The sequence below is a fragment of the Oncorhynchus mykiss genome, chromosome 2 (assembly GCF_057628025.1).
Source record: "Oncorhynchus mykiss isolate SJ-2025 chromosome 2, ASM5762802v1, whole genome shotgun sequence".
In the NCBI taxonomy this organism is placed as follows: domain Eukaryota; kingdom Metazoa; phylum Chordata; class Actinopteri; order Salmoniformes; family Salmonidae; genus Oncorhynchus; species Oncorhynchus mykiss.
This window is the reverse complement of record NC_143023.1, coordinates 996,924-1,012,749: the sequence shown is the minus strand read 5'-3', so window position 1 is coordinate 1,012,749 and position 15,826 is coordinate 996,924. Positions and strand designations below refer to the sequence as shown.

Genomic DNA, 15,826 nt, shown 5'->3' with positions numbered 1-15,826 from the left:
GTGTGTGTGTGTGTGTGTGTGTGTGTGTGTGTGTGTGTGTGTGTGTATGTATGTATGTATGTATGTATGTATGTATGTATATATATATATATATGTGTGTGTGTTGTATGTCGGCCTCTATCTGAGTTGTATTAACAGCAGATAACATGTCCCACCTCCGTGCTCTGTCTCAGCTGGCGGGTCGGTGTGTGTGTATATGTGTGTGTGTGGGTGTTGTATGTCGGCCTCTATCTGAGTTGTATTAACAGCAGATAGTAATACTACAGTGGTTGGTGCTCTGGCAGTGCAGAGAGATAATTATTTAAAATGACCAACACGGCCTGATAGCCTCATTAAAACTGGAGTCAGTGCACCCTATTCCCTATATAGTGCACTGGTTTTAACCAGAACCCTATGGGGGGGGTCCACTATATAGGGTGTTATGTGTCATGGGTCCACTATATAGGGTGCCGCCCCTGGGGTGGCAGGGTAGCCTAGTGGTTAGAGCGTTGGACTAGTAACCGGAAGGTTGCAAGTTCAAACCCCCGAGCTGACAAGGTACAAATCGGTTGTTCTGCCCCTGAACAGGCAGTTAACCCACTGTTCCTAGACTGTCATTGAAAATAAGAATTTGTTCTTAACTGACTTGCCTCGTTAAATAAAGGTAAAATAAAAATAAATTAAAATGTGGACCACTCAGTTGCCTGGCAGTAAGGAGGTTCTAAATTACACTAAATGATGCTTTACCTGTTCTCCCTGCCTGCTTCAAGGGTCCCGAGTCCTAAACAACACCCTGATTCATTATACATGGTGCACTACGTCAGATCACAGTCCTATGGCACGACACAGTCATGTCCTGTTGATTTGTAACCAGCAGGACCCAGGGAGTGATGTACTGGGTCATCAGTTAGCAACCCGTCACAGGAACTGGCTACAGCTTCATAAACACAAAGGAATCCTGACCTGTTCACCGGATGTGCTACCTGTCCCAGATCTATTATTTGACCCTGCTGGTCATTTATGAACATCTTGGCCATGTTCTGTTATAAAGCACAGCCAGAAGAGGACTGGACACCCCTCAGAGCCTGGTTCCTCTCTAGGTTTCTAATCTCCACCCGGCACAGCCAGAAGAGGACTGGCCACCCCTCAGAGCCTGGCTCCTCTCTAGGTTTATAATCTCCACCCGGCACAGCCAGAAGAGGACTGGCCACCCCTCATAGTCTGGTTCCTCTCTAGGTTTATAATCTCCACCCGGCACAGCCAGAAGAGGACTGGCCACCCCTCATAGCCTGGTTCCTCTCTAGGTTTCTTCCTAGGTTCTGGCCTTTCTAGGGAGTTTTTCCTAGCCACCGTGCTTCTACACCTGCATTGCTTGCTGTTTGGGGTTTTAGGCTGGGTTTCTGTACAGCACTTTGAGATATCAGCTGATGTACGAAGGGCATTATAAATAAATTTGATTACAGGAATGAAACGGTGTTTATAGTGAGTCAGCGTTATTCTATTGGACACGTACACTTCTGGTGGCCGTTTCCCCGGAAACAGACGATGCCTAGTATTGGACACGTACACTCCTGGTGGCCGTTTCCCCGGAAACAGACGATGCCTAGTATTGGACACGTACACTCCTGGTGGCCGTTTCCCCGGAAACAGACGATGCCTAGTATTGGACACGTACACTTCTGGTGGCCGTTTCCCCGGAAACAGACGATGCCTAGTATTGGACACGTACACTTCTGGTGGCCGTTTCCCCGGAAACAGACGATGCCTAGTATTGGACACGTACACTTCTGGTGGCCGTTTCCCCGGAAACAGACGATGCCTAGTATTGGACACGTACACCTCTGGTGGCCGTTTCCCCGGAAACAGACGATGCCTAGTATTGGACACTGGAGAATCCCCATAGAAAGTGTGTTTCGGTGCAGGACGAGGTTTAATCTATGTGAATAGACATAGAAAGTGTGTTTTGGTGCAGGACGAGGTTTAATCTATGTGAATAGACATAGAAAGTGCGTTTCGGTGCAGGACGAGGTTTAATCTATGTGAATAGACATAGAAAGTGTGTTTTGGTGCAGGACGAGGTTTAATCTATGTGAATAGACATAGAAAGTGTGTTTTGGTGCAGGACGAGGTTTAATCTATGTGAATAGACATAGAAAGTGTGTTTCGGTGCAGGACGAGGTTTAATCTATGTGAATAGACATAGAAAGTGTGTTTCGGTGCAGGACGAGGTTTCATCTATGTGAATAGACATAGAAAGTGTGTTTCGGTGCAGGAGGAGGTTTCATCTATGTGAATAGACATAGAAAGTGTGTTTCGGTGCAGGACGAGGTTTAATCTATGTGAATAGACATAGAAAGAGCACAGAGAGGCAAAACAATGTGAGGAGACGCAAAGATGTTTATTAAAAGTTACAATAATATTCAAATAACTCATCTTTTGGAGAACGTGGAACATGTTCTCTTAATAATGAATAATAATGTTGGTCACATTTATTTTAATTTCTTAACAAATCTTACAGCATCACATCAATCCTCCAATCATAGGATGCATCCCAAAATTACACCCTATTCCCTATATAGTGTACTAGTATTGACCAGTAGTGCACTATATATATAAGAAGGGAAGAGGGTACCATTTAGAACACAGGCCTGTATGGATCATTCTGATTGGGTGAAAGGGGGGTTCTCTCCTGTGTGTTTTAGTTCCTCCTCACGTCTTCTCCTTTAGCTGTTGTGTCCCTGAAGAGCCTCGGCCATGAAGAGTTTGCCGAGGTTCTGGGAGGTGAACTCCTTCACATTCTGGCAGTAATTGTTAATCTGTCCTGTTTTGGCAGAAACACACAGACAAACACAGGAGTCTGAATAAACAGCAGGAAACACATTAGCAATGCTGGAGGTCAATCAGTTGCATGTTGTCAAGAAGGGAGACACCATCCGTGCCCAAAATGTCATGCTATCCCCTAATGTGGTGCACTAGTTCTAACCAGAGCCCTATGGGTGTGTCCTTATGGACCCTGGTCACAAGAAGTGCACTATATAGGGAATAGGGTGCTATTTTGGGATGAAGACAACCATCAAAGAGACAGCAGACAGGCAGGGATGTCAGATGAAATCTACAACGCTGTAGATTGTGACATCATGGAGAGATGACAACAGAACAGATGGTTAGCTAGCTACCAGAGAGAGAACAGAACTGATGGGTAGCTACCAGAGATAGAACAGAACAGATGGGTGGGTAGATACCAGAGAGAGAACAGAACAGATGGGTAGCTACCTACCAGGGAGAGAACAGAACAGATAGGTAGCTACCTACCAGGGAGAGAACAGAACAGATAGGTAGCTACCTACCAGGGAGAGAACAGAACAGATAGGTAGCTACCTACCAGGGAGAGAACAGAACAGATAGGTAGCTACCTACCAGGGAGAGAACAGAACAGATAGGTAGCTACCTACCAGGGAGAGAACAGAACAGATAGGTAGCTACCTACCAGGGAGAGAACAGAACAGATAGGTAGCTACCTACCAGGGAGAGAACAGAACAGATAGGTAGCTACCTACCAGGGAGAGAACAGAACAGATAGGTAGCTACCAGGGAGAGAACAGATAGGTAGCTACCTACCAGAGAGAGAACAGAACAGATAGGTAGCTACCTACCAGGGAGAGAACAGAACAGATAGGTAGCTACCTACCAGGGAGAGAAGAGAACAGATAGGTAGCTAGCTACCAGGGAGAGAACAGAACAGATAGGTAGCTAGCTACCAGGGAGAGAACAGAACAGATAGGTAGCTACCAGGGAGAGAACAGAACAGATAGGTAGCTACCAGGGAGAGAAGAGAACAGATAGGTAGCTACCAGGGAGAGAAGAGAACAGATAGGTAGCTACCAGGGAGAGAAGAGAACAGATAGGTAGCTACCAGGGAGAGAACATAACAGATAGGTAGCTACCTACCAGGGAGAGAACATAACAGATAGGTAGCTACCTACCAGGGAGAGAAGAGAACAGATAGGTAGCTAGCTACCAGGGAGAGAACAGAACAGATAGGTAGCTAGCTACCAGGGAGAGAACAGAACAGATAGGTAGCTAGCTACCAGGGAGAGAACAGAACAGATAGGTAGCTACCAGGGAGAGAACAGAACAGATAGGTAGCTACCAGGGAGAGAACAGAACAGATAGGTAGCTACCAGGGAGAGAACAGAACAGATAGGTAGCTACCTACCAGGGAGAGAAGAGAACAGATAGGTAGCTACCAGGGAGAGAACAGAACAGATAGGTAGCTACCAGGGAGAGAACATAACAGATAGGTAGCTACCAGGGAGAGAACAGAAAGGTAGCTACCAGGGAGAGAAGAGAACAGATAGGTAGCTACCAGGGAGAGAACAGAACAGATAGGTAGCTACCAGGGAGAGAACAGAACAGATAGGTAGCTACCAGGGAGAGAACAGAACAGATAGGTAGCTACCAGGGAGAGAACAGAACAGATAGGTAGCTACCAGGGAGAGAAGAGAACAGATAGGTAGCTACCAGGGAGAGAACAGAACTGATAGCTGCTAGGAGGGAGGGTGCGGGGGTACCTGCGATGAGGAGAGTGTCCATGCGAGGAGGGGGCTGTGGTGGTTTGAACATCTTGGAGACATCTTCCTCTGGTAGAGGAGTCTCTCCTCTGGTCTGTCTCTGAGCATTCTCCTGCTGGCGTCGCTGAATATACTGCAGAGAGAGAGAGGGGAGGGGGAGAGGAGGAGAGAGGGGAGGGGGAGAGGAGGAGAGGGGGAGAGGAGGAGAGAGGGGAGGGGGAGAGGAGGAGAGGGGGAGAGGAGGAGAGAGGGAGAGGAGGAGAGAGGGGAGGGGAGAGGAGGAGAGGGGGAGAGGAGGAGAGAGGGGAGGGGAGAGGGGGAGAGGAGGAGAGAGGGGAGGGGAGAGGGGGAGAGGAGGAGAGAGGGGAGGGGAGAGGGGGAGAGGAGGAGAGAGGGGAGGGGAGAGGAGGAGAGGGGGAGAGGAGAGAGAGAGGAGAGAAGGAGAGGAGAGAGAGAGAGGAGGGGAGTGAGGGAGAGAGGAGAGGAGAGAGAGAGAGGAGGGAGGGGAGGGGAGAGGAGGAGAGAGGGGGAGAGGGGAGAGGGGGAGAGGAGCGAGGGGGAGAGGAGCGAGGGGAGAGGGGAGAGGGGGAGAGGAGCGAGGGGGAGAGGAGCGAGGGGAGAGGGGAGAGGGGGAGAGGAGCGAGGGGGAGAGGAGCGAGGGGAGAGGAGCGAGGGGGAGAGGAGCGAGGGGGAGAGGAGCGAGGGGAGAGGAGCGAGGGGGAGAGGAGCGAGGGGAGAGGAGGAGAGAGGGAGAGGAGAGAGAGAGGAGAAAGGGAGAGAGCGAGCAAGGGAGAAGTGAGTGAGAACAGCTATAAAATCCGACAGACAGGGAGTGATGTGTGTTGGTAAATGACAGTGTAAATCAGCGTGTCAGAACCTAAAGGCCTTTTTAATTTGGGGAGGCAGAGCAGAGGACAGGTTGGTGGAGGGGCGTAGATGGTAGGAAACTACCGGCACCTGGATACACATACAAAGCCTGTCAAGCCTGCCAGAAACCAACATCACAATATTCTTGTATAACTAGGCTGACACGAGAAATGACTCCGAGGCCGACACGAGAAACGACTCCGGAGGCCGACACGAGAAACGACTCCGGAGGCCGACACGAGAAACGACTCCGGAGGCCGACACGAGAAACGACTCCGGAGGCCGACACGAGAAACGACTCGAGGCCGACACGAGAAACGACTCGAGGCCGACACGAGAAACGACTCCGGGCCGACACGAGAAACGACTCCGGAGGCCGACACGAGAAACGACTCCCGAGGTAGACACGAGAAACGACTCCGGAGGCCGACACGAGAAATGACTCCGGAGGCCGACACGAGAAACGACTCCGAGGCCGACACGAGAAACGACTCGGAGGCCGACACGAGAAATGACTCGGAGGCCGACACGAGAAATGACTCCGGAGGCCGACACGAGAAATGACTCCGGAGGCCGACACGAGAAATGACTCCGGAGGCCGACACGAGAAATGACTCCGAGGCCGACACGAGAAACGACTCCCGAGGCTGACACGAGAAACGACTCCCGAGGCTGACACGAGAAATGACCCCGAGGCTGACACGAGAAATGACCCCGAGGCTGACACGAGAAACGACTCCGGAGGCCGACACGAGAAATGACTCCGAGGCTGATACGAGAAAACGACTTCCAGGTTCATACGAGAAATGCAAACTGGTATTTAGCGTTCCATCTCAAAATATTATATAGTACCAAGCCTCTGTCTCCCTGGTATAGTGGATACATCAATATTATATAGTACCAAGCCTCTGTCTCCCTGGTATAGTGGATACATCAATATTATATAGTACCAAGCCTCTGTCTCCCTGGTATAGTGGATACATCAATATTATATAGTACCAAGCCTCTGTCTCCCTGGTATAGTGGATACATCAATATTATATAGTACCAAGCCTCTGTCTCCCTGGTATAGTGGATACATCAATATTATATAGTACCAAGCCTCTGTCTCCCTGGTATAGTGGATACATCAATATTATATAGTACCAAGCCTCTGTCTCCCTGGTATAGTGGATACATCAATATTATATAGTACCAAGCCTCTGTCTCCCTGGTATAGTGGATACATCAATATTATATAGTACCAAGCCTCTGTCTCCCTGGTATAGTGGATACATCAATATTATATAGTACCAAGCCTCTGTCTCCCTGGTATAGTGGATACATCAATATTATATAGTACCAAGCCTCTGTCTCCCTGGTATAATGGATACATCAATATTATATAGTACCAAGCCTCTGTCTCCCTGGTATAGTGGATACATCAATATTATATAGTACCAAGCCTCTGTCTCCCTGGTATAGTGGATACATCAATATTATATAGTACCAAGCCTCTGTCTCCCTGGTATAGTGGATACATCAATATTATATAGTACCAAGCCTCTGTCTCCCTGGTATAGTGGATACATCAATATTATATAGTACCAAGCCTCCGTCTCCCTGGTATAGTGGATACATCAATATTATATAGTACCAAGCCTCCGTCTCCCTGGTATAGTGGATACATCAATATTATATAGTACCAAGCCTCCGTCTCCCTGGTATAGTGGATACATCAATATTATATAGTACCAAGCCTCCGTCTCCCTGGTATAGTGGATACATCAATATTATATAGTACCAAGCCTCCGTCTCCCTGGTATAGTGGATACATCAATATTATATAGTACCAAGCCTCTGTCTCCCTGGTATAGTGGATACATCAATATTATATAGTACCAAGCCTCCGTCTCCCTGGTATAGTGGATACATCAATATTATATAGTACCAAGCCTCTGTCTCCCTGGTATAGTGGATACATCAATATTATATAGTACCAAGCCTCTGTCTCCCTGGTATAATGGATACATCAATATTATATAGTACCAAGCCTCTGTCTCCCTGGTATAGTGGATACATCAATATTATATAGTACCAAGCCTCTGTCTCCCTGGTATAGTGGATACATCAATATTATATAGTACCAAGCCTCTGTCTCCCTGGTATAGTGGATACATCAATATTATATAGTACCAAGCCTCTGTCTCCCTGGTATAGTGGATACATCAATATTATATAGTACCAAGCCTCTGTCTCCCTGGTATAGTGGATACATCAATATTATATAGTACCAAGCCTCTGTCTCCCTGATATAGTGGATACATCAATATTATATAGTACCAGGCCTCTGTCTCCCTGGTATAGTGGATACATCAATATTATATAGTACCAGGCCTCTGTCTCCCTGGTATTGTGGATCTGGTTAGCAGCTTCCCTGCAGGACAGTCAGGACAAGTCCCAAATACTACCCGCTCTCTTAAATAGTGCACTACTTTAGATGAAAACCCAATGGTCTCTCTCTCCCTCCCCCTCCCTTCCTCTCTGGAGGAGAGGACTCCCTGTGGACAGGGTCTAAACCTAATTCTATAACGCCCCTCTAACACAATCACTGTCCAGGAAGTAGATTATCTCATTATCAACTACAGTGTGTTGATTACATTTTCCCATCATGATAATAGAATGTGTGTGTGTGTCTCTCTCTGTGGGTGTGGGTGAGTGTGTGTGTGTGTGTGTGTGTGTGTGTGTCTCTCTCTCTGTGGGTGGGTGTGTATGTCTCTGTGGGTGTGTGCGTCTCTGTGTGTGTGTTACCTGGTGTTTCTGCTGCTGTTGCTTGCTGAGGTTACGGCTGTAGGTGTTGTACTTGACAATGTCCTGACTCATATCATCCACTCTGTCCATCAGGAGCTGCAGAGACTTCTCCAGGTGGTTACTGAGGGGAGATGAACTACATGTTAGATTACATTCTCCAGGTGGTTACTGAGGGGAGATGAACTACACACTACAGATGCTAGGAACAGACAGTGGCGTCTGTCGTCCGAGGGGGGACAGGTTCACTCAGCCGTCCATAGCTCTGGTGTTTCCTCTCTCTCTCTCTCTCGGTCTCACACAGCCAAGGTCGCGGGACCAGACGGATTACCAGGACGGGTACTCAAGGCATAAACGCTGACCCGCCGGGAAGTGTCTTCACTGACATGTTCAACCTCTCCCTGACCCCGTCTGTAAATACCCCCCAGTCTGTAAATCCTGAAGCTGGGCGACAGAAGAGGAAATAACTTATCCCGGCCATGAAAGCTGCCAGAGACATTGCTTACATCCACTATGACAGGCTCATTGTCCCCCCCCCCCCCTCCTAAAAGTCTGGAAGGGATGGGAGAGCCTATGGGTTCGTAGATTCAACCCCGCAGCACAACACACACCAACTGACTGCTGAATGTATATTTCTATTCTTCTTGCTTTCTTTGTTCTTCTCCATATTAATGTCTGTCTATGAGAAGCTGCCCAGGAAAGGGCTGAAAACGGCCCATATTATGTCTGTCTATGAGAAGCTGCCCAGGAAAGGGCTGAAAACTGCCCATATTATGTCTGTCTATGAGAAGCTGCCCAGGAAAGGGCTGAACACGGCCCATATTATGTCTGTCTATGAGAAGCTGCCCAGGAAAGGGCTGAACACGGCCCATATTATGTCTGTCTATGAGAAGCTGCCCAGGAAAGGGCTGAACACGGCCCATATTAATATATATAATAGCCTTAGAAATAAGGCTCAGGAAATCAATAACTTGCTAACATCCGATAACATTTATAGAATTAGCCTTTTCTGAGAATCACTTTGATAATTCCTTTGATGATACAGCAGCAGCAATACAAGGATATAACATCTACAGAAGAGACAGTAATGCTTATGGGGGAGGTGTTGCTGTATATATTCAGAGCCATGTTCCCTGTAATGCTTAGAGAAGATCTTATGTCAAGTGTTATTGATGTGTTGTGGTTGCAGGTTCACTTGGCACATCTAAAGCCTTTTATTGTGGGGTGTTGCTATAGGACACCAAGTGCCAACAGTCAGTATCTAAATAATATGTGTGAAATGCTTCATAGTGGATGTGATGTAAACAGAGGTCTACTTTCTCAGGGGACCTGAATATGGACTGGTTTTTATCAAGCTGCCCGCTCAAGAGGAAGCTTCTTACTCTAACCAGTGCCTGTAATCTGGTTCAGGTTATTAATCAACCTACCAGGATGTTTACAAACACTACAGGAACAAGATCATCCACGTGTATCGATCACATTGCTACTAATACTGTAGAACGTTGTTTATCCGTACCCATTGGATACAGTGATCACAGTATAGTGGCTATATACAGGAAGGACAAAGCTCCAACAGCAGGGCCTAAAATAGTATATAAGAGATCATACAAAACATTTAACTGTGACTCTTATGCGGACGATGTTACACATATTTGTTGATGTGATTAATAAGGAGCATCCAGACGCTACTCTTATTGAATATATTAAAATAGCTTTTTTTCAATTATTGATAAACATGCACCTGTTAAGAAACTGACTGTCGGCACTGTTAAAGGCTCTGTGGATCGATGAGGAAACTGACTCTCAGAACTGTTAAGGCTCCATGGATCGATGAGGAAACTGACTCTCAGAACTGTTAAGGCTCCATGGATCGATGAGGAAATGAAGAAACTGCATTGGTTGAAAGAGATGGGACAACAGGAAGTGGCTAATAAGTCTGTCTGTACATCTGACTGGCCGACTTCCTGCGAAGTGAGAAATGATACGGCTCGACTCATCAACAAAAGGAAGTGGCTAATAAGTCTGGCTGTACATCTGACTGGCCGACTTCCTGCCGAAGTGAGAAATGATACGGCTCGACTCATCAACAACAGGAAGTGGCTAATAAGTCTGGCTGTACATCTGACTGGCCGACTTCCTGCGAAGTGAGAAATGATACTCATCAACAACAGAAGAAGAAACTGTATGATGAAGATCAACAATATAAAACGTACTTTAAATGGAATTATGGGTAGAAAAGACTGATTCTACTCCGTCTTTCAGCGAATCAGATGGCTTATTCATCACAGAACCATTTGATGTTGCCAATTAGGTTCGTGATTATTTCATTGTCAAAGTGGGAAAGTTTAGAAGGGGGAAAAATGCCAGTGAGCAATTGTGCTCATGCATAAAACAACTACTAATGAAAAGGAAAAGCATTGGAATTTTATAAAGTTAGCGAGGGAGATGTGGAACAATCAATCAATAATGAACAACCTTCCTGGCATTGACAACTTAAGAAGGGAAGCTAGTGAAGATGGTAACTGACTCTATAGCCACTCCTAATCGGTCATTATCTTTAATCTGAATCTAGAGGGGAGTCTGTCTTCCGTCTAGGCCTGACGACAAAGTCATTCCGCTCCCCAAGAGCGGTAAAGGGGCCTTTAAAAATGGCTCTAACGGCAAAACCTTTCAGCTTGTTGCCAGCTCTTAGAAAACTGTTTGGGTGGAGAGAAGAGAAAAAAAAGTGTTTCGACCAAATACAATGCTATTTCTCTGTAAACAAATTAACAACAGTCTTTCAGCATGCTTATAAAAGAAGGGTACTCAACATGTACTGCACTGACAAGTGGACTGATGATTGGTTGAAAGAATAAGGAGATTGTGCAAAGCTGTCATCAAGCACTCTTTGCATTCTCTCAACCAGCTTCGTGAGATGAGTCACCTGGAATGCATTTCAATTAACAGGTGTGCCTTGTTCAAAGTTATTTTGTGCCATTTCTTTCCATCTTAATGAGTTTGAGCCAATCAGTTGTGTTGTGACAAGGTAGGGGGGGGGGGGGGGGGATATACAGAAGATAGCCCTGTTTGGTAACAGACCAAGTCCATATTATGGCAAGAAAAGCTCAAATAAGCAAAGAGAAACGACAGTCCATTACTTTAAAAGACATGAAGGTCAGTCAATACGGAGAATTTCAAGAAAGTTTCTTCCAAGTTACAGTCGCATAAACTATCAAGTGCTATGATGAAACTGGCTCTCATGAGGACCGCCACAGAGACAAGAAGACCCAGAGTTCCCTCTGCTGCAGAGGATAAATTCATTAGAGTTAACTGCACCTCAGATTGCAGCCCAAATAAATGCTTCACAAAGTTCCAGTAACAGACACATCTCAACATCAACTGTTCAGAGGAGACTCGTGAATCGGTCTTTCATGGTCGAATTGCTGCAAAGAAACCACTACTAAAGGACGCCAATAATAAGAAGAGACTCGCTTGGGCCAAGAAACAGGAGCAATGGACATTAGACCGGTAGAAATCTGTCCTTTGGTCTGATGAGTCCAAATTTAAGATTTTTGGTTCCAACCGCTGTGTCTTTGAGAGACGAAGAGGAGGTGAACGGAGGATCTCCACATGTGTGGTACACACACACACACACACACACACACACACACACACACACACACACACACACACACACACACACACACACACACTCATAAGTTTGGGGTCACTTAGACGTGTCCTCGTTTTTGAAAGAAAAGCTAATATTTTGTCCATTAAAATAACATCAAATTGATCAGAAATACAGTGTAGACATTGTTAATGTTGTAAATGACTATTGTAGCTGGAAACAGCTGATTTTTAATGGATTATCTACACTGGCGTAAAGAGGCCCATTATCAACAACCATCACTCCTGTGTTCCAATGGGACGTTGTGTTAGATAATCCAAGCTATTCCATGCAAGAAATTGCTAAGAAACTGAAAATCTCGTACAACGCTGTGTACGACTCCCTTCACAGAACAGCACAAACTGGCCCTAACCAGAATAGAAAGAGTGGGAGGCCCCGGCGCACAACTGAGCAAGAAGACAAGTACATTAGAGTGTCTAGTTTGTGAAACAGATGCCTCACAAGTCCTCAACTGGCAGCTTCATTAAATAGTACCCTTCAAAACACCAGTCTCAACGTCAACAGTGAAGAGGTGACTCCGGGATGCTGGCCTTCTAGGCAGAGTTCCTCTGTCCAGTGTCTGTGTTCTTATGACCATCTTAATCTTTTCTTTTTATTGGCCAGTCTGAGATGAGGCTTTTTCTTTGAAACTCTGCCAAGAAGGTCAGCATCCCGGAGTCTCCTCTTCACTGTTGACGTTGAGCCTGGTGTTTTGCAGGTACTATTTAATGAAGCTGCCAGTTGAGGACTTGTGAGGCGTCTGTTTCTCAAACTAGACACTCTAATGTACTTGTCCTCTTGTTCAGTTGTGCACCGAGTCAGTCCACCTTCTGAATGAATGGAAGAATCTCTCTACAGATTTCTCTCTACACTGATCTCCTTCACCTCAGAACAGAGTGTTTTGGATTTAAAAAAATATTATATTCACATCTCTTATAACCTGCACTCAATTAAGCTTCTCTCTCATGCCCCTGCTCCGTTCAGAGAGGGCTGGGGCACAGGAGAGGACCTGCTGAAACCCCTTTCAGAGAGGGCTGGGGCACAGGAGAGGTACTGCTGAAACCCCTTTCAGAGAGGGCCTGCTGAAACCCCTTTCAGAGAGGGCTGGGGCACAGGAGAGGACCTGCTGAAACCCTTTCAGAGAGGGATGGGGCACAGGAGAGGACCTGCTGAAACCCCTTTCAGAGAGGGCCTGGTAGAAAAACATGATGTTTTAATGCTTCTGAATGGAAGGGACCAACACTATGGACTAATACCACAACACTATAGACTAATACCACAACACTATGGACTAACACCACAACACTATGGACTAATACCACAACACTATAGACTAATACCACAACACTATGGACTAATACCACAACACTATGGACTAATACCACAACACTATGGACTAATACCACAACACTATAGACTATTACAACACTATGGACTAATACCACAACACTATGGACTAATACCACAACACTATGGATTATTACAACACTATGGACTAATAACACAACACTATAGACTATTACAACACTATGGACTAATACCACAACACTTTGGACTAATACCACAACACTATGGACTAATACCACAACACTATGGACTAATACCACAACACTATAGACTAATACCACAACACCAGAGACTAATACAACAACACTATAGACTATTATAATAATATGGACTAACACCACAACACTATGGACTAATACCACAACACCAGAGACTATTACAACACTATGGACTAATACCACAACACTATAGACTAACACCACAACACTATGGACTAATACCACAACACTATAGACTAATACCACAACACTATGGACTAATACCACAACACTATGGACTAATACCACAACACTATGGACTAATACCACAACACTATAGACTATTACAACACTATGGACTAATACCACAACACTATGGACTAATACCACAACACTATGGATTATTACAACACTATGGACTAATAACACAACACTATAGACTATTACAACACTATGGACTAATACCACAACACTATGGACTAATACCACAACACTATGGACTAATACCACAACACTATGGACTAATACCACAACACTATAGACTAATACCACAACACTATGGACTAATACCACAACACTATAGACTAATACCACAACACTATAGACTAATACCACAACACTATAGACTAATACCACAACACTATAGACTAATACCACAACACTATAGACTAATACCACAACACCAGAGACTAATACAACAACACTAAAGACTATTATAATAATATGGACTAACACCACAACACTATGGACTAATACCACAACACTATAGACTATTACAACACTATGGACTAATACCACACACTATGGACTAATACCACAAAACTATGGACTAATACCACAACACTATGGACTAATACCACAACACTATGGACTATTACAACACTATGGACTAATACCACAACACTATGGACTAATACCACAACACTATGGACTAATACCACAACACTATGGACTAATAACACAACACTATGGACTAATACCACAACACTATAGACTATTACAACACTATGGACTAACACCACACACTATGGACTAATACCACACACTATGGACTAATACCACACACTATGGACTAATACCACACACTATGGACTAATACCACAACACTATGGACTAATACCACAACACAATGGATTATTACAACACTATGGACTAATAACACAACACTATGGACTAATACCACAACACTATAGACTATTACAACACTATGGACTAACACCACACACTATGGACTAATACCACACACTATGGACTAATACCACACACTATGGACTAATACCACACACTATGGACTAATACCACAACACTATGGACTAATACCACAACACTATGGACTAATACCACAACACTATGGACTAATACCACAACACTATAGACTAATACCACACACTATGGACTAATACCACAACACTATGGACTAATACCACAACACTATGGACTAATACCACAACACTATGGACTAATACCACAACACTATGGACTAATACACAACACTATGGACTAATACCACAACACTATAGACTAATACAACAACACTATGGACTAATACCACAACACTATGAACTAATACAACAACACTATGGACTAATACCACAACACTATGGACTATTACCACAACACTATAGACTAATACAACAACACTATGGACTAACACCACAACACTATGGACTAATACAACAACACTATGGACTAATACCACAACACTATGGACTAATACAACAACACTATGGACTAATACCACAACACTATAGACTAATACCACAACACTATGGACTAATACCACAACACTATGGACTAATACCACAACACTATGGACTAATACACAACACTATGGACTAATACCACAACACTATAGACTAATACAACAACACTATGGACTAATACCACAACACTATGGACTAATACAACAACACTATGGACTAATACCACAACACTATGGACTATTACCACAACACTATAGACTAATACAACAACACTATGGACTAATACCACAACACTATGGACTAATACACAACACTATGGACTAACACCACAACACTATGGACTAACACCACAACACTATGGACTAATACAACAACACTATGGACTAATACCACAACACTATGGACTAATACCACAACACTATAGACTAATACAACAACACTATGGACTAATACCACAACACTATGGACTAATACACAACACTATGGACTAATACCACAACACTATAGACTAATACAACAACACTATGGACTAATACCACAACACTATGAACTAATACAACAACACTATGGACTAATACCACAACACTATGGACTATTACCACAACACTATAGACTAATACAACAACACTATGGACTAACACCACAACACTATGGACTAATACAACAACACTATGGACTAATACCACAACACTATGGACTAATACAACAACACTATGGACTAATACC

General features: G+C 44.6%; 1 protein-coding gene across 2 annotated transcripts in view; it reads right to left on the bottom strand.

Annotated features, from left to right (window-relative positions):
- Positions 1 to 2,358: 2,358 nt before the first annotated feature.
- Positions 2,359 to 15,826, bottom strand: part of eif3h (eukaryotic translation initiation factor 3 subunit H) — a 109,900-nt gene continuing 96,432 nt past the window's right edge. The window contains exons 6-8 of one of the 2 annotated variants that reach the window (XR_016483497.1): positions 8,208 to 8,375; positions 4,551 to 4,683; positions 2,359 to 2,800 (exon numbers count right to left, since the gene is read on the bottom strand). Coding sequence is in view for 1 of the 2 variants with exons in the window: in NM_001165087.1 (NP_001158559.1) it covers positions 2,703 to 2,800; positions 4,551 to 4,683; positions 8,208 to 8,328 (352 nt within the window). In the remaining variant the exon portion in view is untranslated. 2 annotated transcript variants of the gene reach the window in all.